General features: G+C 37.1%; 1 protein-coding gene and 2 non-coding genes across 4 annotated transcripts in view; all 3 read right to left on the minus strand.

Annotated features, from left to right (window-relative positions):
• The window catches only part of IPCEF1 (interaction protein for cytohesin exchange factors 1), a 166,010-nt gene that overhangs the window by 14,536 nt on the left and 125,810 nt on the right, over positions 1–25,664 (minus strand). For both annotated transcript variants that reach the window (XM_055309938.1, XM_055309937.1), the window contains exons 8-10: positions 24,805–24,863; positions 23,380–23,468; positions 14,301–14,658 (exon numbers count right to left, since the gene is read on the minus strand). In XM_055309938.1, the coding sequence (XP_055165913.1) occupies positions 14,301–14,658; positions 23,380–23,468; positions 24,805–24,863 (506 nt within the window). The remainder of the gene's footprint in view (positions 1–14,300; positions 14,659–23,379; positions 23,469–24,804; positions 24,864–25,664) is intronic.
• Positions 7,657–7,759, minus strand: LOC129501069 (U6 spliceosomal RNA). The gene has a single exon (XR_008662641.1). It is a non-coding gene; the product is annotated as a U6 spliceosomal RNA (small nuclear RNA).
• On the minus strand, positions 17,749–17,856 carry LOC129501088 (U6 spliceosomal RNA). Its single transcript, XR_008662653.1, has one exon. It is a non-coding gene; the product is annotated as a U6 spliceosomal RNA (small nuclear RNA).

A 25,664-nucleotide genomic window follows, 5' to 3' on the forward strand; every position in this document is an offset into this window, starting at 1 on the left:
AAGGCCCAAAGGGTATAAGCACACAACAAAATACAACTTACATCTGACCCCAGAGCACAGGTTAGAGTCTTCCCAATCCCCCCAAAGAGGTTAGAGTCTTCCCAATCCCCCCAGAGAGGGCAGTGCTGGTATGTTAACCCCATGCCTTTTTGAGGCTTCTGAATAAAGTAGTGTTCTAAAATCTCCCTGTCGTATTTTTATGTAAATATTGTTCTACATTATAATTTCATACTAGGAAGCACTAGATCATTTATCATATTTTACCAGATTGTAGAAAGAGCAAGGAAAAAGACTGCCAGCAAAGACCACTGGTCTGTCTCATGTTAGGAAGAGAAGCCAAGTCCATCATTCCCACCTCCCTTGTCTTCTACAGTGAAATAAATGATCTGTCTGACAGTCAAGGGTTTCCAGTGCAACTGCTAGCCTTCCTCTCAAGAGTGTATCTGCCTTCCTGCATAAAATAACAGGACGTTAACTCCCTCCACCACATAAGGCACTTTCCAGACTATCTCATCTAGCTCCCAAGGCTTTGCCAAAACTATTTTTATTTTGTGGAGGAGAAAAAAAAAATGGAGATTCTTGAAAAACAGTAAGTGGTCTTTCCAACATGTAAATCAGTGATGGAATTAAGAACAGCTCAATTCCACACTGTGCAGGCCCATGTGTTTCTAGACCAGTCTTCTCAAACTTTAAAAGGCGAACAATCACCCATGGCTCTTGTTAAAATGCAGACTCTGACTCAGCCAGTCTGGGAAGGCCCTGAGCTTCTCAATTATTAACAGGCTCTCAGGTGATGCCAGAACTGCTGGCCTGTGGACCATGCTTTGTGTAGCAAGGCCAGACTGTCACAGATTTGTCATGTAACACCGGCTTCAACCCACGAGAAGAGAAAGGGACTGGAGTTAACTTAAAAGTAGGGACTCATCTAGGGAGCTGCACCTATTTTCTCTGTGACTCTTATTAGTCTAGCTCAGAATGTCTCAGGGGTCCAAACAGCAAACTTTCTCTAAATTTTGGTCACTGGGGCAGCCCCGGTGGCTCAGCGGTTTAGCGCCGCCTGCAGCCCGGGGTGTGATCCTGGAGACCCGGGATAGAGTCCCACATCAGGCTTCCTGCAGGGAGCCTGCTTCTCCCTCTGCCTGTGTCTCTGCCTCTCTCTCTCTCTCTCTCTCTCTCTCTCTCGCTCTCGCTCTGAATAAATAAATAAATCTTTAAGAAAGTAAATAAATACATTTCGGTCAGTGTAATATAGATTTAGACTTAAGAAAGAAATGGGATTTTTTTTTTAAATAGGATCTTTCTTGGTGACTTTAGCAAATGAGGCAAAACAACATTTTAACTAATGGTTAGAGAGGTTCACTTCTTTCCAAGATTATGCCAGATGAGTGTGCTGTTCCCTTGCCATCCTCCCACATAACCTACACTATTGTCTGCCTCTGACAGGACAGACATGCTCCCGTAGGCCCAGAATTTGGCTGTCGAGAACACTGTATGCAGATTATCTCTTTAAATGCAGCATTTTCAACTTTGCCTCCCCCACTATCTTATTTTTGGTGTTTCCTTGTGCTTTCTAGAATGTGTTTTTTATTTTGTACTTAGAACAGAAGTGCCAAAGAATTCATATGCCATATTTCATATCAGAATTTGAAAGGAAGCCTGTTTTGAAATTGAAAAAGTCTACATGATGACCCAAGGAAGAGAAGGTCAGCTCCTGAACATGAAATACTTGGAAAGGTTTATGTAGGAAGCAGTATTCCCTGTTTTAGGTGCAATGTTCAAAGTGAGAAAGCAAGATCGTGGAAGGCACTTATCACAAAAAGATAACTACATAGTCATTTCAATGTTATGTGTAGCCATTAAGACTTTGCAAATGTTATTTAATAGAATACCTGATGCCAAGAGATTCAAAAACTTTTATAGGCTTTCTCTAATTAGTGATTTGACAACTCTCCAAGATAGCAAAAGACTTAGAATCATACTGTCAGATAATTTTGAATTATGTAACTAAGATAAATCTGGATAATTCATTTTAAAAGTAAGGATACTACTGACCAAGAACATTACCATAGGAGAATTTTGAGAGAGAGAGAGAGAGAGAGAGAGAGAGAGAGAGAGACTGCTTGCTCTTGCTATGGATGGAGGACAGCCATTATGTACTGAGTTTTTAGTATGTAGAAGGTCTCATATTAACCACTATAGACCTTATTATCTTTGTAACAAGTCTATGAAAAAAAGTGTTATTAGCCCTCATTACAAGGGAGAGACTGTTGAAACACATAAAAACTTCGACCAAAGCCACAACGAGACAGACATAGTAATGACTCAAAACCTTCAGCCTTAAACTATTCTATACTATAAATATATTTGATGAACTGTCTTTTGAATAAAGCCCAATGAAGAAAGATTTCACATCAGGCAACATACAGTTAGTGAGATGATAGCCACTTGGACCACACACCAAAGCTTGGATTCTTGCTCCCACCATTCTGTCTTCCAAGGGAAAAATCCCCACCCAGAACCTCCGTTTCTGGGGTGGCCAGGTTTTACACTAAGAAACTCTATTCTCACAGGGCCATAGGGTACCAAACCAGGAAATTAATAAGCTGGCCAGCAACCTTGGAGAGAGGCTGGATGATTGGATTCTCTGTTGGGGCATTTGAACTGAGAACCTGGGGATAATCTGGTTCCAATCAGGAGCAGAAGCTGAGACATGGTCACAGCAGGCTAGGCTCCCATAAAATAAAGATAGAAGAGCTTAGAAATGGAGAATAGAACATTGGAAAAATACTATTTGAGAGAGGATTAAAACAAACAAAAAAAGATGGCAGGCAAAATAAATTCTATGATAGAGAAATCAGATTGAGAAAGAGTATCTAAATAGAAAGCCAGTACTTTCACTTGTACTCTTTTAAGTCTGAAAGATGAGTAGTTTCATTTTGATTTCCCTCACTCTTTTTTAATTTTAGGTTTACATTCTCTACCAGAGTCATATACTTTTCTTTTCCTGGGTATTTGATGTTCCAATTAAGTAAGGTGACTCAATACTCTTCTACCATATTATTGCTTTTATTGATAAGAACAAACCTGGTCAAAAAAAAAAAAAAAAGAACAAACCTGGTCTATTGGGCAATCTTTAATGCTGTTCTTTATTATTATTATTACATCTTATGGCAGTGATTTTTAGAAGCAATCTGAGGCTGAGTCTGTGGTCCAAGTATCTGATAAGCAGCTCTACATTCTTAAAACAGATATTCTATTTGTTTTAAAAATGTATTTGTCCAATCATATAAGCACCCACAATTAGGTGAAATATTTAATGTATACATAAAATTTCTACATTTGCTCACATTCTAAGAAAACAAAAAACATTGGCATGCATACCAAAAAAGACATTTCCTTGGGATTTTTTTTTTTCTTTTCAAAATCCTTGCAAGGGTTTTTTCTTTTCAAAATCTTGCAAGAGGTTGATTGGGAACTAAAAAGGGGAAAATAGCTAGAAAATTGCCTAAATTCAAGGATCCAAAGCCAATGGACTCTAGTTAAATATGTTGACCTTGGGTCCTAAACTATTGAGTCCATCTACCACGTGGGTCCATTTTGGAGACAAATAAGCACAAAATATAAAAATGGAAGATGCAAAAGGAGAGAAGGTATGGGGACAGTGAGGCAAGACTTAATTTCACTAAGCAGAAAATAAAGGTTTGGAGCAGATAAATGCTCTTACCTTTTTAAGATAGCACTCCCTTTTCCTTATCTCGACGATTATAGTCTAGTGTGATCTATAATTATTTGTATAACATCCTTCTTTTTACCTTATAGGAAAGCCACAGTGTACATATTTAGAGTTAAGTATTTAATTATGGCATTAAATCTCTACTAGCAAACCTTTTCCCAGGAAATGATACCAATCCTAAAGAGTTGCAATTATATTTAGTAATACAAGAGATTGAATGTGCTGGAAAACTTATAACTTATCCTGATTCCTCTCTTTCCCTTAGACATTTGATCATTCATTTACTCGATTCATCCATCAAATACTCAGAATGTTCACTGTGTGCTAAGGCAGTGTATTTTAGAGACTAGGGATAGACTAGGCAAGAATATTTTATGATTTTTATACTCTTACATTTAATTGTATGATACATCCCAAATGTATATTCTTCTACCCCTGGCCCATTTCATTGCTATCAACTTAGTCCAGGCCACCATCATTGCACTGTTGACTTATCTCAACAACTACATATCTGGTCTACTACAGCTTCCTAATACCCATTTTCCAAATAGTGAAGTAATCTTTTTAAAGCTCTAGGAGGGGATCTGAGTGGAACAAATTAGAGAGGGAGACAGATCGTGGAAGACTCCTAACTCTGGGAAACAAATAAAGGGTTGCGGAAGGGGAGGTAGATGGGGGGATGGGGTAACTAGGTGATGGGCACAAAGGAGGGCAATTGATGGGATAAGCCCTGGGTGTTATACTATAAGTTGTCAAATTGAATATAATTTTTTTAAAATGTAAAACAAAACAAAACCTTAAGGCACACCATAACACGACCCAGCTTCAAAAATCATCCCATTGCATTTAGAACAAAATCCAAACACCTTATGGGTTCCACTATTAGCCACATAAGCCAGCTGCTACCCACTTCTCCAATCCCTTTCCTGAGCTTTCCCTGTCCACTTTGTTCCAGCCACACTGGATTTCTTTCTGTTGCCTGAACTACAAAACTTATACTAGTCCTAGAGCTGTTGCATTTTATTTTCTCTCTGTCTGGGGCACTTTGCCAGCTATTGTTCACTTGTGTAGGCTCCTTTGTGCTATTTGGCTCTCAGATCACCTTCTCAGGGAGGTCCTCCCCAAACAGTCATCTAAATCAAGGTCCTTCCTCCAACACCCCATTATTATATACTCCTACTTTATTTTCTGTATAGAACTTATTCACTACCAGAAATCATCTTGTTCTTGCATTTACCTAATTGTCTCCCTACCCTACCATAACATATATATATACCAGATTGTGAATTCTATGTAAGAGAGCTGTTGTCTCTGTTGTTATTCACTAACATATCTCCAAATGCCAATTGTGCCAGGAAGACAGTAGATTCTCAGTAAATATTTGTTAAACATTCATTATTTGGTCAAAAAATTTTTTTGATTTTTTTATAAGTTTATTTTTTATTGGTGTTCAATTTGCCAACATATAGAATAACACTCAGTGCTCATCCCCTCAAGTGCCCCCCTCAGTGCCCATCACCCAGTCACCTTCACCCCCCCGCCCACCACCCCTTCCACTACCCCTAGTTTGTTTCCCAGAGTTAAGAGTCTCTCATGTTCTGTCTCCCTTTCTGATATTTCCCACTCATTTTTTTCTCCTTTCCCCTTTATTCCCTTTCACTACTTTTTATATTCCCCAAATGAATGAGACCATATAATGTTTGTCCTTCTCCGACTGACTTATTTCACTCAGCATAATACCCTCCAGTTCCATCCATGTCGAAGCAAATGGTGGGTATTTGTTGTTTCTAATGGCTGAGTAGTATTCCATTATACACATCTTGTTCTTATCCCCTTCACCTATCCCATCAAATAAGCACAATGAGCTACTTTTGGAATTGGATTATTAAAAACTCAATAAGTAAATTATACTTATTAAATTCTGAGTATCTAGATGGGCCATGAGTAAAAAATATATATTTTTAGCTAGTTAAAAAAAGAGGACACAAACTAGAAATGAAAAAGGGGGACATTACTAGAGATTAATTGGACACCAAAATGATAAGAAAATATTATGAACAACTCTATGCCCACAAATTTGATAACCTAGCTGAAATGGACCAGTCCCTTAAAAGACACATATATCATAACTAACATGAGAAGAAATAGATTATATGAATAGGTCTATCTCTATTTTAAAAATTGGAACATTGATAACCTTCCAAAACAGAAAGCACTAGACCCCAATGGATTCATTGGTGAAATCTACCAAACATTTAAGGAAGAAATTATACCAATTCTCTACAATTTCTTTCAGAAAACAAAAGCAGAGAAAGTACTTCCTGACTTATTCTATGAGGCCAGAATTATTCTAATACCAAAACCAAATACATTACAAAAGTTGAAAACTATAGACCAACATGTCTCATGAACACAGACATAAAAGTCTTCAACAAAATATTAGCAAATTGAATCCAACAATGTATAAAAATAATTATATACCACAATTAATGGGATTTATTTCAGGTTTGTGAGGCTAATTCAATATCCAAAAATTAATTAATGTAATCCAGCACATCAACAGACTAAAGAGGAAGGAAAAAAACAAACAAACATGATCCTATCAATGGGAATACAGGAAAAAAAACTTGAAAAATCTACAGCCCATTTATTTTTAAAAAAAAATTGAGTGAATAGGAATAGAAGAGAATATTCTCAACTTGATACAAAAGATCTACAAAAACCTACAGCCAACTTCATAAATCGTGAGCAACTTGAAGCTTTCCCACTAAAATCAGTAACAAGGCAAGGATGTCCCCTCTCACCACTCCTTTTCAACACTATACTGAAAATTCTAGCTAATGCAACAAGAAAAGGAAATAAAAGATATACAGATTGGGAAGGAAGAAATAAATCTTTGTTTGCAAATTACATTATATGACATTATGAAAAGGCAAAACTACAAAGACACTAAAAAGGTCAGTGATGGCCAATAGGGGAAACAGAAGGGAGGGCTGAATAAGTGGATTACAGAGGATTTTTATGGCAGTGAAAATACTTTATAGGATACCATAATGATGGATACATGTCATTTGGCATTTGTTCAAAACCATAGAGTACACAACCAAGAGGGAACCCTAATGTAAACTATGAATTTTGACTGATAATGATGGGTCAATGTAGGTTCATCAGTTATAACAACATTCTACTCTGGTAGAATAAATGCTACAAGTGGAGAAGACTATGCATGTTTAGGGGACAGATGGGAAATCTCTGAACCTTCTGCTCAATTTTGCTCTGAACCTAAAATTGCTTTAAGAAAGATAGAAGTCTACTAAAAAAATATTTTTCAATTTTATGCTTACTATAGTTGTGTAGTTTGAGGAAGATAGGACCTTATTTGCTTTAGCTTTAATTAGGAAAGCATAACATTGCAAGGAGAGAAATTAGAAAGTAACAATAAAAGGATAGTGCAAGAATAGATGTCAAAGGCTTAAGATCTTATCCTAATGAGGAGGGTCTCCCTGGAAAATTAACCTTTGAACTGTCCTTTCTAGCTGCAAATTCAGACATGTGTTGATATCTTTACAGTTCCTTGCTCTTGATGAATAGAGAGACATGTATTCATGTATCCAGAATAGTCAAAAAGAGCCAGAAATATAATTATAGAGATAAGACAATGAATCTGATACCATGATGTTAGAAGCATTTCAAAGAATTGCACAGGTTTCTTCCCGGAGCAAATAGTGTAAATTGCAGGTCTCTGTTCTTGAGAAGACTTGTTGATCAGGGGAATAACGTTATAGTTCTCTAAATTATGTCATTGACCTTTTGTTATTGACCTTTTATCAATCCCACTCAGATAGTCAAAAACATATTAACTTTGAAATTTTTAAAAAATATTTTCTGTGTGTGTTTAAGCTTTTATTTTAATTCCAGTTAGCAAAAATATGGAACGCTTTACGAATTTGTGTGTCATCACTGTGCAGGGACTATGCTAATCTTCTCTGTATCATTTCGATCTGTATGTGCTGCTGAAGTAAGGACTCATTTTGAAATTTAAAAGCACTCTTCTAAAACTATGCTTATTTACAGAAGAAATCAAAAGCTGAATTACTCTTAAAACTTACTGTTTGCAAATGGCCAATAATGAAAGTACTACATTATACAAACTACAAGTTCTAGTCAGAAGTACACAGAACCTGCATGTATTTACTAGGAAAAAGATAGGAAAGTGAATCAACTAGGCAATTAACTTAAGGAGCTAGCAAAGATCAAACAAAATAAATCTAAATAAAATAAAAGAAAGAATTCATAAAGATAAAGCAGAATCTTACTAAGTGGATAATAAAAATAATATGCAATCAATAATAGCAGACTGTATTTTAGAGTACAAAAGCAAATAAACTTCAGGCAAATTCAATTCTGATCACACAAGTAAGAAAAAAATGAAACAAATATTAGAAAGGAAACGCTAAAATGGTCATTACATAAAGCTAAGATAACTTATCTAGAAACAAAACAACTTCCAACTATAAGGTAGGGTGACTACTATAAGACAAACATGAAAAAAAAAGCCTTTTATTTTCACATCCACAATAATAGTGATAAAATATAATAGAATTAAAAGATTTCATTCACAAATGCAAGAAAAATTATAAAAGGTCTAAGAACAAACTTAATAATATACATGCTACACTTGTAAGAATAAAATCTACTTAAAATAATACTTAGTACTTAAAATTGTAAAATGACCTGAGTGGAAAAATATACCATGTTCATAGATAAAGTGACTCAGTGGTTTAAAGATAGCAGTTCTCACCAAACAAATCTAAACAAATTCAAGAAAATTTTAATCAAAATCCAAATGTGACTTTTTAAAATTAAACTTGAAAATCAAATCTGAAAATTTACCTAGAAGATAGAGCCAAAGAGAGAAATGTTTTCCTGAATAATGAAGTATGCTATAAATGAAGAATCTAACTACTATACTGACAAAGTAATGTCAAGGAGAAAAATGTTCTACTGAATAAAAAAGTGTGCTATAAAGGTAGAATCTAACTATTATACTGAGAAAGTAGAAGATAAAACATCAGTGAAAGACTATAGAGATTGCAGAAATAAGCCTATATGTATGAATTTTGATACTACAAGGTGATGATACAAGTCATTGGAGAAAGAATATGTTTAATGTCATCAGGCAATTAATATTCACTTAAAATTAAGTTGGATGCTTATAATCATAAATAAAATGAACTAGTTATATTGCCCAAATTTGCAGGTAAGCTAATCTGCATTATTTCATGACATCCTCTAGGGTCTGTTAGCCACTTGGCACAGAGCAGACGAAGCAGGCAGATCATCTATGCTTGAGAACAATGCCATTGAAGTCAACAATTATAGATTCAAGATTTTTCCAATAGTAAATATTTACTCCTATTTTGAGATTCCTTCTCAAATTATAGTTCAAAAAGTAGAATCACTGGGAAATTTTCTAGGGACTAAATTAAGTAATAGAGATACAAAGACCAAGATCAGTCCTCACCTTGATAGGCATGCTATGGAAGCCCTCCAGTCTCTCCTTTGCTTCCTATGTCCACTGCCACCCCAGCTACTACAAAAGTTTCCTAACTCTTCTGATTTTCTGTGTCCCATTATATGCTTCTACCCACATTCTAGAGCTGACATAATTTTTCTAAAGCATAGAATCTCAGAGATTTGTCCAGCCTGACTGTTGCTGGCTTTTCATGACTTTAAAACAAATTGTGATTAATAATAATAATAATAATAATAATAATAATATACCATAAATTATGTGACTACCTTGATTAGAAACAGTCATCCATTATCTACTGCAATAAACTAATGACTAGCTCAGTATTCAACATCATCCCCCAGATTTCTTTTTCATCCCTCTTTGCCGTGGCTCCCCTCTCTATGCACAGGTCACTTAGATCACAAACTACTTAAATATGATCTTCCATATTTTGAGTTCCTACTTTCCTTTACATCCCTTGAGTACCTTCTATCTCCCTGTGGCACTTACTTTACTCTGCTTTCTTTTTGTTAAATGAGTCTCATTCCTCCCACTCTCCCCATTATTATGTTAAAATTTTCTAGTCCAGAAGTTGTATTTTGTTCATCTGTGTCTTCCTGTTAGGGCAGAGTACATGAGTACATGTTAGGTACTCAAAAAAATAAGGCTAAATTGAATGGACTTCAGTATTCAACTTTTTTTTAAATCTTCTTTCTCCCTAAAGAAACATGCTTAATTCCTACAGCAGCATCTAAATTAGCTAGCTAAAATAATACAGCATCCATCCTTTTGCAATCAGATTATGTACAACTTTTGGTAATATTTGCTAACCCTTAAAATCTGGCTCATTTATGTCACATTCTTAAGGTGTCATGCATATTCCAGTAGGCTCATTTCTTCATTAACAATTCTTTTTATTCAACTTGATTCCCAGATTAATTCTGACTAGATTTGTACTTGATCATTTATCTACATCGAGTATAAGTCTTATTAGCATCCAGGACATTCACGATGTAAGTATCAGTAAAATCGTCTCCACATTGTCAGCATGATGTAAATAGAGACAGGCATGTGAGTCATTATGACATAGACATAAGGAGGCTAATAAAGGACATAAAGGACATGTCCTAAAGGAGGCTAAATAACCTCTCACGGAAGAAGGAAATAATTCAGGGTAAAATTGAGTTGAGACTAACCCCATCACCTCTTTTCCCACTATGCTTTGAGGAAAGACTCAGTGAAGAGTCTGGATAGCTCTGGAACTCCCAATGTGGAAAGGCAATGGGATGCAATTAACACCCTGCATTTTTTTTATTAGCTCACACCACAGGGAAGAACAAAGGCTATTTCAATTCAGTATAAAATTCTAGCAACCACAATTTTAATTGCATAACTGCAAAACATTTCTTTCATTGTCGAAATAAAAAAGAAGGCTGTAATGCATGCTGCCTGCTTGTTTCAAGACTCGGTTATTAACCTTTAAGAATCTTTTCTAGGAGAAAAGCCTCTTTCTCCAGCAAATGCATCTTGAGATTGAGATTTAACCTAAAATCCTTACTCCTGTCTTGGACCATGTCGACACTTCATTCCCTGTCATAAAAGCATCCTGAACAGTATTTCAGACACAGGAATGTCAAGGCTTTTCTTTTTTAATTGGCAGCTAAAGAATAATTTTTAGCAGTCACAGAAATGAAAAGCTAGCTTATTCTCTAACACACAAACACATACATGTAAAAAAATGCATAATACACAGTCTGATTACTCAACAGCAAATCATCACAAACACAAGAAAAGACCTGGTTGCTGTTTCCATAGCAATGACTTTATGTGGTTTAACTCTTCTGGGAATTTAACCAAATCCCCAGCAGCAGGAGAAAATCATCAGCAAAAATTTTGTAACATATGGCAACTGCCAACACATAACCAAGGGAAAAATACTTTTATTTTCTCTTCCTTTCTACTAAGAGGAACACCTTCATGTCAAGTTGTTTGAAGAAGCAATAGAGATTTTGCTGGTCATGCTGCACTTAACTCAAAATTTTAAAATACTAGGTTTCTTCTTCCTTAGATTAAAAGGGATGTTTGGTACCTAGCCAGCTCTGCAATTCATGCATCCCCAGAATGACGTTCGGACATGGACAGAGAGCTACATACATCTTTCCATGACTTGCAGCTTATTCATCCTCAAGAAAAAAAAAATCAGTCTGCAGGGTCATCTCTCAGGAAAGAATGCAAATGGAATTTTACTGTTTTGCTTTTAAAGCCATCCTCATCCTGGGGTAGTATGTCTGTGTGTGTATGCACATGCACTTTTTAGTTCTACTTATGGCCCAATGACTAAAGAATTTTTGACAGGAAAATAATAGATGTGGTACTTTTTATTTGTGATTTTCTTTAGTTCAAGCAGCTCCATATCTGGAAGGCTCTTCCAAGTATCAAGTTAAAGAACATGCAGTTCAAGTTACCTTAGTGCTTTCTTATGCATATCTTTATAAGAACCAAGATTGTGGGGCGCCTCGGTGGCTCAGTGGGTTAAGCATCTGACCCTTGGTTTTGGCTAGGGTCATAATCTCAGGGTCAAGAGATTGAGCCCCACATCAGGCTCAGTGCTCAGAGCAGAGTCCTCCCTCTCCCTCCCTCTCTGCTCCTCCCCCAGCTCCTGCACTCACACAAGCTATTATGTGCTCTCTGTCTCTCGTTATAAAAATAAATAAATAAATAAAATCTTTTTTTTAAAGAATAAAGATTGTGATCGATATCACAGTGAAATATGCAGTTGATACCCAGTGAAAATGGTTGTCTCAGAATGAGGAAACACCTCCAATGACAAGGAATGCATTACTTTCCAAGAAACCCATTCAATTTTGAACCGTTTTCAACATTAAAAAGAAGTTTCTTATGCTGAATCTAAAACTATCTCCTTTTTGCTTGTGCTTCTAGCCTCACCATCTGCATTAGTTTTGTACTTCTAAGGAGAAGGAGATTATGCCCAAAATTCCTTCTATGTGACAACACTTCTCAAACCTGAGGCCAGCTTACTTCCTGTTTTCCAGCTGTCAGAGTCCACTGGTGACCTGCTGGATTCCTCACTGGTGCTGTTTCCACCCTCCTCCCTACCCTATCTCTTTACCTCTAGACATAAGTTATTCTGCCAATGACTTTTTCCACTCTACTTTTTTTTTTTTTTAGTGATTTTTAAAAGATTTTATTTATTTATTTATTTATTTATTTATTTATTTATTTATTTATTTGAGAGAGAGAGAGAGAGAGAGAGAGAGAGAGAGAGAGAGTACACAGCCAGGGGAGATGCAGAGGAGAGGGAGAAGCAGGCAAGGCAGGCTCCCTGATGAGCAGGGAGCCTGACATGGGGCTCAATCCCTGGACCCCAGGATCATGAGCTGAGCTGAAGGCAGACACTTAACTGACTGAGCCACCTAGGTGCCTTTCCACTTTTTTAAGTGTAAAGCAGATCATTGGCCTAAATTAGGGGTATTAAGCAAAAATGCCATCAGTTGCCAGACAGGTAACTCAACTGGGTGAAGCATCTTCAGGTAAGGCCACAGGGAGTGATGACAACTGTGGTGACTTATAGAATGAGTTCTCAACCTGAGCATTCAAATTGGCATATTTCAAAATACTGTACACACACACACACACACACACACACACACACAGGGACTATAGTCATGATCCTGGGCTTAAATTATCCTGAGACCAAATATTAAATTAACAGGGTATATATAAAAATTTGAGAACTTAAACTTTCCCTGGTAAGGCTAGGAAAGATGGGAGAGCAGCCATTTGTGTCTTCGGGCCACTCTGGCAAGGTATGGGAGTTTCACCAGTCAACCGTTATCCACAAGTACACTGAAAAAACACAAACCGAACTCAGCATCCCCTCACTGCTGAGTATCTTATATCAGATAAGCTGGTTTTTACACCCAAGTAAACAAGGTACAGACCATCCGAAAGGATACATCATGACTGAAAACTAACAAAAAAAATCCATCTGCACAAACAATAAAGACCAATTATCACAGAGTATTAAGAAAGTTCATATTATTAGGGCACCTGGGGGGGCTCAGTCGGTGAAGTGTCTGCCTTGGGCTCAGGTCATGATCCCAGGGTCCTGCTTCTCCTTCTGCCCCTCCTCCTGCTTGTGCACACACTCTCTCTCAAAAATAAACTAATTAATTAATTAAATTTACAAAAAAGAAAACACACCATTATTAATTTCTTTACTCCATTAAGTGTTTCCTTTGCTAAGACTTAAAATGTTTTGCTGTTTTGTTTTGTTTTTTTTTTTTTTTTTCAAAAGCATAAACTGCCTCTCCTTTGTGTTTAAAAGATCTAGAGCTGGGGCAGCCTGGGTGGCTCAGCGGTTTAGCGCCACCTTCAGCCCAGAGCATGATCCTGGAGACCTAGGATCAAGTCCTACCTTGGGTTCCCTGCATGGAGCCTGCTTCTCCCTCTGCCTGTGTCTCTGCCTCTCTCTATCTCTCTCTGTGTATATCTCATGAATATATAAATAAAATATTTTTTAAAAAAAAGATCTAGAGCTGCCTTCCAAAGTGCACACAAGTTGTCTGTCTCCCTGTTAACCATGCTGGCACCTTCAGGAGCCAACTAAACTCACAAAGACCCAGACCTTTTCAGTGGTTATGGCCCAGGGCAAGTGGATGCTCTCTATTTGTTCAGAACCACAACGTATCAATCTACAAAACTCTGCTCTAATCACCACAAACTCCAGGGCATAAGACATAGGACCAAAGAGGAGTCAAGCTTTTCCTCAGATGGGTGGAAAATCACATGTCTCCTAGCTGTAAGCATGTGTCCAGTGATACAGTGGGTAACTAACGGCCTTGAAGTTGGTGTCTTCCACATACAAACTCCTCTACAGAAGCAGCCTTGGTGCTTAGCTCCACCTGACAGTTTAATTATCAAATCATCATTCATGACTTTCAACATTCTTTTTACAAATTAACCTTAGACTTCTATACCCACACATCAATATTCATTCTCTGGAAAGGAGTAGACAACTTCTTGGTTTACCTCTATCTGCCATCTTTGATCCAGTGGGCTGGTCTGGGACAGCAAGATGGTCCAGGTTGCTACTCAGTGAAGAAGTATCATCACTAGACAGAGAGTTCAAAAATCCACTTTCTGATGTGGCAAAGCTATTCTCCAGAGCCCTGCAACTGTTTGCTTCAGCAGGGGCAGATGAGCGCACTGCCACAGCAAACATTATAGACTGTTCCTCATTGTCAGCAGCGGCCGAACTGTTGCCCATGTCGATCCAGGACTGTCTGTCTCTAGAGAAGGAGGCCAAACTGCTTTGTGTCTTTATTGTACTTTCCAAGGAAGGGCAAGAACACGATTTGGGTGAAGATGAAGGTGCCTGCTGGGCAGCCTGTTTCATAAATAAAACCAAAAAAGAACGAAATAAATCATGATTAAACCAGCATTCTCTACTTTCCATTTTTAACAAAGGTACTCTAGTGTTTCAGAAACAAATTATTAGTCGCAAATTATTTGAAAACCCATTCACAAGTTTTGGATTCTTTTTTTTTTTCATTTGTTTTACCAACTGTAATTCAGAACAAAAGCTTTTTGTTCTTGTATTTAACCCCTGCTTTTTTTTTCAAACAGCTGAAGACATCATATTTAGCTTTATATTTCAGTGATAGGGAAATAGCTGCATTGGCCTTGCATAAGACCTTAATTCTCATACTTCATATGAGGATTATTAGTACAATCCCTTTTTATTTTGTTTGAGTTAAATTTGCTATAAGGGGAAATTAAAATTCTTAAGCTTCCACGTTATTTATTTTGAAGATTCTTTTTTTTGTATATTCTTTTATTGGAGTTTGATTTGCCAACATATAGTGTAACTCCCGGTGCTCATCCCGTCAAGTGCCCCCCTCAGTCACCCCATTCCCCCACCCACCACCCCTTCCACTACCCCTTGTTCGTTTCCCAGAGTTAGGAGTCTCCCATGTTTTGTCACCCTCTCTGATTCTTCCCACTCATTTTCTCTCCTTTCCCCATGATCCCTTTCACTGTTTTTTATATTCCCTGTATGAGTGAAACCATATGATGATTGTCCTTCTCTGATTGAATTTGAAGATTCTTGAACAGATCACAGCAATGTTCATTATAAAACAGTTACAAAGACTTGATAAAATACACTGAGAGAGAATTTCTCTGTTTGTATTCTGTATTTCCATTAGTTGCCAAAAGGAATAAGGTTAAGATTAAATTTAAATTTCATTCTATTTCTTATGGATCTACATGCCATGTTTAACTGACACACTGGGTGCTCTGTAATGTCTTATTAAAGAAAATAAAGAAACCTAAACTAGTCTAAAAAAAGAACCAGAAGAAAAATGTATAATATTTATATTCACATGACAAGAACTACGATGACATTGTCCAAAACCAACTTGTGTAACTGAAATTGTTAGTGGGATAAAGCCAAAGAATAAACTAGGATTTTCTCCCAAAACCTTCAGAACATTGCAACCAACTCAGAATGGTTGATTTTGTTCCCATCCTGTGTGTTCCCAAGAATTTTGCAGGTTCTAAACTCAGAGTTCTAATAGGAAAAGCCAGTATTTACCCAATCTATGCTCAGTTTGCTGAATATTAGACATGCTTTATCAAATAATCAATAAATCCACTTTTTAGTAGCATGACATTAAAATAACCAGTTAAGATACTGATTCATCACATACACCTTATTAATAACATATTTGTACAGACATGAAAACTTTCATTCCAGAATGTGTCAATGAGTTTGTAAATCAGCTGTCTTAAATCACTCAGACCATTTAACAACTAAGAGCTTAATCTGCAGTTCACTAAATAAAACCTTAGCTATCTAGAGGAGATAATACATACCCCTCCAAGCTGTCCAAATAAATGCCAAGACTTGCTTACTCATTAGAATGATCTGCAAAATAAATATTAGCAAAAATACCATTCCAATCTAAGTCCTGACAGTTCCCCCATTGTGAACTATTTTGGTAAAACATGGCTTTGGTGGGGCCAGCTTCCTTTTCTGAAAAGAGACCAAGTGCAAGCTTTTCCTGTTGCTCCTGCTATTACTGTAATTTGATTAGCAAAATGGGCTATTTGAGCAAAAGCCTGTGTACATAGCTGCTTCAACACTTTCCGTGAACCTTTCTGGACCTCAAAACTCTGCTCATGGGCCAAGGAAAGACATGTTTATAGAGCACCAGAAATTTCTGTTAAGTATATTCCTTTTGGGAGTACTACTCAAACATAAATGTTTTCAATCCATTGCTCTACTTTTATACCATGTAACATTCATAAATGTGATTTTTAAAATTTATTTATTTGACACGGAGAGAGAGAGAGAGCGTACACACAAGCACAGGCACAGGGAGCAGCAGGCAGAGGGAGAGAGAGAAGCAGGCTCCCTGCTGAAAAGGGAGCCCAACGTGGGGCTTGATCCCAGCTCCCTGAGATCATGACCTGAGAGGAAGAGAGACGCTCAACCAACCGAGCCACCTAGGTGTCCCTATAAATTGATTTTTAAATGGAAAAAAAGAAGAGTGAGCAAGAAAAAAACAAGGAAAAAGTAGAGAGATGGAAAGAGAACATGAAAAAAAAAGATGTGTATTAGAAGAGATATTAATAAAATAAGAATCAAAGTGATCCTTGAGTGTCATCACAGAGGGCTCAATATGCAAATGTGCCTTAGAGATACTGTGGTGCTAAATCACAGGTGATTATTTCCACCATCTGTAGCTACCAATAGCCACAGTTAAACAGAGAACACTTAACTCAGTGCCTTATATGAACCATCCAGGTAATATACTCACAAAATTTCTTACTGCAAATCAAATGACAGTCCTCCTCACCCTATCCCAGTGGATTAACACAAACCCATCCTTTATCTCAGTTCAAGGACTGGCTCCTCCAGGAAGCCCTCAGTGGGCTCAGAGCCTGGTGGGTGCCTCTATCTGGTGCTCCCAGGCTTACTTCCATCATACTTGGGAGAAGTCATTTTATTTGTCAACGAATACTATAATTGCTGATTGACTCATTCATCTTTTTTGGTGAGCTACTTGAGAACAGGCTGTGTTTAAGTATTATTTTTACACATCTATTTTTACATCTATACCTGACCTACAATTGATAATAAATTAATACCAGTACAAAATGGTCTAGAAGAAAAATAGCCCAGAGTAGTTTAGTCTCTTATGAAGGAGAACCCTGAAATTCTCTGTAGAATTTCTACAAATGATTTATCCTAATCCCAGGACCTGGGGGTGACAGTCACTGATTGTAATGCAAATACTCCCACAAAATGTTCTCATGATCTCCAACAAAATTATTATTTTACCTATTAAAGATAAGTAATTGCATGGTGGTTCATTTCAGAACATTTGGGTTTTAAACATTTTACTTTTTGATGAGAAAATTTAAAGACATTTTAAAAATCTAAGTTTTAATGAGACTGTATGATTAAATTAAAAATCAATATTGCTTTCCCATTTCCTCACAAATTTGCATGTCATCCTTGTTCAGGGGCCACACTAATCTTTTCTGTATCAGCCCAATTTTTTTTAAGATTTTTTATTTATTTATTCATAGATACACAGAGAGAGAGAGAGAGAGAGGCAGAGACACAGGCAGAGGGAGAAGCAGGCTCCATGCAGGAAGCCCTACATGAGATTCGATCCCGATGTTCGGGATCACACCCTGGACTGAAGGCGGCGCTAAACCCCTGAGCCACCCGGGCTGCCCTCAATCCAATTTTTGTATATGTGCAGCCAAAGTGAGTATGCTTTTTGCCATTTAATGTATATTTTTTTAATTCAAATTCCAGTTACTTAACACACAGTATAATATTAGTTTCAGGTATAGAATTTAGTGATTCAACATTTACATAAGACATTTTTTATTGATCAAAGAAGCTCAATTCAAATGTTGATTAGCTCTAAAATTTTTTTCTTTGACTTGTTTAAAAACATAAATTTGACATAGAAAAAAACAGTTTAAGACAGCCACCAACAGTCTGTCATTAGGAAGAAGTGAGTCAGCATATAAATTTTAAGCAACATTACTCAAAGCATATTTGTTTTTTAAAAGAAGAAAATACAGGAATAACTTAAGACTAAACATAATAAAACCAAATGAGGAAAAAAAAGGAATGTATATGGCTTTTCTTTTATGGGCCACATTAATAAAAACAAATTAATCAATTGCTGCCAAACCCCAAGAAATATTGTTTGTATTTCTACTGTATGCTAGTAGTAGCATTCTCTAAAAACCCAAAAATCTTGTAGAGCACACACCCCCATCTGACCCTGGCCTCCTGTATGATCATGGAGGACCTGCTCCTCATCCTAATCCCCAGTATCCTAGTGACCTTGAAGAAACCACTTTACTGCTAAATCCTATTCCTTAACTTCCTCCTGCCACCATTACCCGCCCCCTCCTTTCCTTATCTTCTCAGTTTCTCTCATATCCTGATCCACCCACTGGGTGGTCTACGTTCCAACCAACTTCAAAATCTGCCCATTCCTTTTTTCAATTATGCCCTGACCTGCATCATCACCATCTCTCACACAGATCCCTGCAACCCTCCCTCTGATTTATTTGCTTCTATCGTACCCCCCACCTCCCAGGACAGTAGGGAACTCTCCTGCACAGTAGCCTGAGTGGCCCTTTTAAGATGGAAACTGATCACATCGCATCACTCCTCTGCTCCAAACTCCCAAAGGCTCCCTTAAGTAACTCAAAACATCAAAGTCTTTAACAGGCTCTGGGGCCCTACATGGTATAGCCACTGTGACCTTGCAACCTCATTTCCTGCTATTCTCATTTTGACTCACTCTGCTTCAGCCACTGACCTCCTTACTCTGCCACCTACGCACCAAGGATATCTTAGCTCTAACTGTTCCCTTTGCATAGAACTCCCCAAACATCGACTTGGCTCTCACACCACCTTTCAAGAGTTTTGCTCAGACCTCAGCTTTCACTCAGGCCTATCCTGGCTACTCTGTTTGCAGCTATGACCCGACTTCCAGAAATCCTATCTCCGCATAGTCACCATGCTTTACTTCCACTGCATAGTACATCATTTACTTATTACATTGATTGTTTCTTACCAGACTCCCTCAACTCAGTTTGACTTCATGAAGAAATAGATCACTGCTATTTATTTATTTATTTATTTATTTATTTATTTATTTATTTATATGTCCCAAATATTTGGAACGGTCGCTCTCAACAAAATTTGTTAAATGAATGAGTAAGCGCATAAACATAGATCAAGTTACTAGACTATGCTTTTTAATGATTAAACTTAGAAAAAAATATGTGTAACAGATTTTTAATGATGATTAAGCTCTTAAATCACTTAGTAACATCATTAAATAGGAAATATGAAGGAAGTCAGTTCCTTTTTTGCTCTTTTGTTGGTTTCAAGGAATTGTGGATTTCAAGGAATCATGGATACTGATTTCTACAAACTTCCAAAGTGAAATCTACCGGGTCCCAACTGTCTTGAGCTTTTTTAGCAAGTCTGTCAAAAGGTCCCCATTTCTAATTTCTCTTTGAATAAATGGATGTCCTTTCCTATCCATCCTGTGAAATCTTCTCAAGAAGCAGCAGCATAAACAGAAACCTCTTGTTCACTCAGAGAAGATCCTGAAGTGTTCTTTATTCTCTTGTGGAATGTGGTCCCACCCGTTAGAAGCAGAGGTCCAACTGATCTTGTGCTGAGGTCTTAACCGTTTGCAGCAATTAGAAAGATTGGACATTGAATTACATTTTTAATTCAAGATTCTGACTTTGGGGAGATGATTTTCCAGCATTGTATTAGTCTATAATTTTGAGTCACCATTCCAAAATGAAAGTTCATTATCCAAAATATCTTTTCAAAGCAAGAACTTAGAGAAAAAATGTTTCCACCTAGGCATATATAGCTCAGTCCTGGATAGCCTATCGCGGATTGAGCCAACACAATAAGCTGATTCATCCTCTGGATAAAAGTTACCATGAGTTTTTGAATTTTCGTCTGTTTGAATAGAAAGCTTAAATGTTATTTTAACCAAGTGTCTTGTATGTCTATTTTTCAGAAACAAGAGGAAACAAAAACAAAATCTGCCTGGAAAATATGTGAGCCGGAGGAACATATTCTGTTTCTAAGGAAAATAAAATCTAACTGTTCAACATTTATCTATTTCCGATATATTTCTTCAGAAAAAAATGTTAGGAGCACCTGAGTATCTGAGTCAGTTAAATGCCTTCGGCTCAGGTCCTGACCTCAGGGCCCTGGGATGGAGCCCCACATCCGGCTCCCACTCAGTAAGGAGTCTGCTCCTCCCTCTGCCTCTGCCCCCCCTCGTACTCTCTCTCACATAAATAAATAATATCCTTTTTAAAAGAGAAAAAAATGTTAACCTTGGTGGTCTTCCAGAAAATGCTCAACTTAGAACCTTAAGAAATAACATTTGATCAATGACTCAGAAAATTCTAAAGAATCCTCCCACTTCAATGACCCAACTTATTGGTCTCATATGCATCCCTTCATTTATTTGTTTTGAAACAAGCATTTCCTGAGCTTCTACTGTAACATCAGGTAAAACTGTCATTGTATGATGCAATTGAGCCTTGAACCCTCATCTAAGAAGATAATTTGGTTGCTTTTAGTCTTTTTTTTTTTATTATTCATGAGAGAGAGAGAGACAGAGTCAGAGACATAGGCAGAAGGAGAAGCAGGCTCCATACAGGGAGCCCTGATGTGGGACTCGATCCCAGGACTCTAGGATCATGCCCTGGGCTGAAGACAGACGTTCAACCACCAAGCCACCCAGGGTCCCTGCTTACAGTTTCAAGTAGAGTTCTAGATCCCTAAAAATGCTCTTAGTAATCTGTGATACCAGTTGCCACTATAAAACTAAAAACTGCAGTATTTTAGAACTAAAATAAATCATATAAGAATCATGAAGGGGTGGCAGACAGTAGGAGGGAGAGAGAATTTCAGGAAGAGAAAGATGAAGAATCAACCAAATCATTGTGTTACAGGTTAAAATAGGAGAAACAGGGGCATCTGGGTGGCTCAGTCGGTTAAGCATTTGCCTTTGGGGCAGGTCATGATCCTAGGGTCCTGGGATGGAGCCCTGTGTCAGGCTTCCAGCTTATCGGAAAATCTACTTCTCCCTCTCCCTCTGACCCTCTCCCTCACTCATTCTCTCTCTCTGTCAAATAAATAAAATATTTTTTAAAAAATTAGGACATACAGAGAAAAGAGAAAAGACAGAGGTAGAGACAAAAAGAGAGGGAGGAGAGACAGAGACAGAGAGAAAGAGAGAAACTAAACAAAATATATACTTCTCTATTAAACTAACTGGGCACATCTATTTAGTCCTTTTTTAAATGCAGAAACTGATTTTAAAAGAGGAGAAAGACTACATTAAGGGCAAGTTATGAAAATATTAAGATAGGACATATTATAAGTCTAATTAAAAAATTAGTCTGAATTTTACCATATTCAAAGTTTAGTTTTATTTATATCTTAATTTAATAGGCTAGTCCTTCTGAATAGGAATTTTGATAAACATACTCAGTCGACAAATATTTATTTCTGGTCTTGGCTGCTAGCCAAATAAACTAGAAAAGGGACCACAATTCTCCCCTCAGAGCAGGTGACAATAGTAGAGGTCATCATTTAAATGCTATTTAATATCCTAAATCCAGAAACTGGCAAAACAAATAAAGATGAAAACGTCATCACACAAAATAGAAAACTCTGGCAGAAGAGGTCCAGTAGGTGAAGGAGCTGCTGTAACCTATCAGAACTTATAGTCACTTGGGCCCTCGGATGGGCAAGTGCCATAGTGGGGTGGAAAGAGCCTAAATAACAGAGTGAGACACAGCAGGGTGTGTCCATCTCAGGTGCCCCATTCACTGCATGTGTAGCCAGGCCATTCTATCTGTCTGAACTTAAGTTTCCTAATCATGAAATAAGGATAGCCACATATACCTCCTCATGACCTAGCAATAGGAGACAACTTTTAAAATCAGATACAAAGGCATAACCAGAGCAGAAGAAATGGATAAATCTGCCACATTGGAATCCAAAACAACTATCTATAAAAAGAGATCATGAAACAGTCTAAAAAAGTAAAAGTCATGAAGCAGAAAAGGAGATGTGTCTTCCTTCTGACAAAGAGCTAACATATAGGATAATAAAGACACTTTATAAAAACAAAATAATACCAGTAAGAGAGCTAAAAATGTGCTAAAGACTAAACAGACAGTAAATAAAACAGAAAATCCAAATGACCAATAAATATGAAGAGATGCTTGGCCTCATTAGTAATAAGTGAAATGCAGACTAAATAATACTACTTTTCAGGGTTCTGGGGGGTGGTTAAATGGTTATATACTTAAAGTACCTACATAAGTCCTGGCACATGGTAGGTAGAAGAACCATAAATAAACTTCCCCCAAAGATCCTTGCTTGATTCCTTCTAAGGGCCATCACTCTAATGCCAACAAGCATCTAAATAGAAAGCAAGATGTCAAGTCTTAACATCCATTAATAACCTGAATTTACATTGAATGCTTCTAAAGCTGAGAATTAAACTTGGACTTCTCTCTAGAGAATACACAGAACACTTATTTCATGTACAGATTGAATCCACTAACCCTACTTCTGGCTTCCTGATACCCTTCAGACTCTAATTTTCTCTTCGTCTATTGCGTTCATCCCCTTTGTGTTCATTTTACATTGTTGTAATGCACATGCCCAGGACCGGCACTTTCAATTCTTTCCGAAGACCATTAGGGTATAAATAAACATTATAAAATAAATCTTTGAAAGCACTGGCTTACCACCCAGAAGCCCTCTGCATTACCCTAAGTCCTGTCAGCATGGTACATCGGTGGGTCCCATGCAAATGCACTGAGTTTGTCACACCAGGGGGTCGCTATGAAGAAAACTGAAAAATATGAAAATTATACTTGCTCCTTGGAAGGTACATCAATTTAGCCTGTTCTAAAAACTGATCAAAGTAGATTCTATGCCACTGGAAGGAATGAGATCCATGCACTTGATCATGACCAATAGAAAAATGAGTTCAGTACGTACCAAAGGAGAGAAAGTCTCTGCAGAGTAAGGAGGGGGTGGTGTCTCCACAGCTATTTCAGGGTCCTCCTGTTCACTCTCACTATAACATTCTATACAAAAATGAAAATTTTTAATGTTTCAACACTGTCATCACTTATTCCATAATGCATGAGCAGAGGTTTTGCTCCATCTGGCTATTATAATTCCAATCCGTTTCAGAAAGGACTCATCTACTGAGCTACCTGGTACAAGGCGATTACATAAGAGGGAAAAAATGAATAGCCATATTAGAGTTTCTGCCCTCATGAGAGTGTAATACATAGGAAGAGGACTAGCCATGGCTCACAGAAAATAAAATAATTCCTCAAAAGAGGTTAAGAGTCATACACTAAGCTTCAATTCAGCAGTGATTAATTTTGATCATAGGAGCTATCAGGAGCTGAAAATGGCTGGATAAGTAAACCATCAACAGTGCACACAGAGTAATGGGAGTACCACCAGGTTAAGGGTATAGGTTGAGCCACTATATAAAGTCCCCTAAGGGATGTGGTAAAGAAAATAAAATAAATAAAACTGAGGCTTTAGCACAGAAGGCCTTAAATACCAGGATAAGGAGAAGATCTTTGTATCGTGATTTTTTTCCCTCACAATCTATAAACGCACTTCAAATATACAATGGTTATTTATGTTGTGGCAAAGAGGACCAAGGAAATGGTAAGGACACTGATTTCACACTCTTCCATTGTAGTTCTTTATTGTTTGAAATCAAGTTGCCACTTTTCCATTTCTCAACTTCAGCTTTTATAATTTTTGCTATCCAAAGATATAACTCCCCACCTTCCAATTTCCAAGATTTATGTGATCTGAGCACTTCAAAAATTGTATCAACTCTGTGATTCTGGCATTTAAATCCTCCATCCTCTCAATATTCAGGAGTAACTGCATCATTAAGAAGATTTCAACTCCTGTGGCTTTTGAACTGAAAGTTACGGACTGAGCTAAAAATATGGCCTGTGTCCCAATCTGACATTCAGTTTCCTAGCACAAACTTAGAGTAATTAGCCTGGTGAAAATATTAAAATATCAGAGAGGAAATAGTGGGATGAAAGTTATCTGTCTAGATCATGACGAGATCATGTCTCTGAGTAAGAACTGAGTGAGTGGGGCAATAAAACATTTGTACTGGCAGTTTTTTGAGATGTCAGTGAAGCCTACAGCTGCTAATGTGTGGGTGAAGTGTAAAAAGCATTCTTAGCCAGCATGGGAAGCTATTCCATGTTGGTGAGTCTGTGTGAATTTGTCTGCTTCTACATATTTTCAGATAATTTCAAATGCCAAAGTATGTTTCATTAGGACAAGACTATGCATAGAACTTGACATTGTATTTTCATCCTATCTCATCTTAAGATTCTTACTAAATTTTCAGAAATTGAAAATAGAACATACCTTCATCCTTTGTAGCAGATTCATGATGGATTACAGCTAATCCAAGCTTGTTTAACCACCTAAAATTCAAATAGAAAATAAATGCTTAGCCAAAGAGATCGGTCATCTCCTATCTACCTTCCCCCCATACCCTGAAGGAAGGAAGGTCTTGTGCCAGTCTTTACAACGCAATTGTCATAATTCTATAGTTGGTCTAAACATTTCCAGAAACAGCATAACTTTGTGGTATTGAAATCTAAAACCACTTGTTTAACAATACTTTGTTTACATGGGATATTCTTTGTAAGACAAGAAGTAAGGCTGTCCATTATCCAGTTGGCTAAGGTGGGCAACTATATATTCTAAATATCTGAACAAATATATCTTTTGCAACTGTGCATTTGAAAATTTTAGCAACCATCAAAACCTGTATTCTTGAATTTAGTAACCTGACCATTAAAGTACCATCTTTATAATTCTTAAAATGTAATTTTATTTCACAAAAAAATAAAGAAAGGATGTGCATTTTTAAGCCAGATTTTTATATTAATCAATAAAAGATATGGCCAGAGTTTGACAGGTATTCCTAAGGTGCGGAAATGTTTAATTTCTTAAAGAATTTTATGTTAGGTAAAAATTTACAATGTCCTATCGTCTTAACAATTTACCATTTTATTGGCAATAATTTGCAACTAAACATCAGTAATAAAAATAGAACTAGACAAACTTGAAGGAACTCAAACTTGGCTCATGACCTCAGGCCATTGGAGTTCCTTTTCAAGGGATTAGTCAGGAACATATTTTATTACACAAATTCATGAAAGACAGAATGTGTCTACATCATATGTTCTTAGCTATATAACTTTCTATTTAAAGGGAAA

Source organism: Nyctereutes procyonoides, unplaced genomic scaffold (assembly GCF_905146905.1).
Source record: "Nyctereutes procyonoides isolate TBG_1078 unplaced genomic scaffold, NYPRO_anot_genome, whole genome shotgun sequence".
Lineage (NCBI taxonomy): Eukaryota > Metazoa > Chordata > Mammalia > Carnivora > Canidae > Nyctereutes > Nyctereutes procyonoides.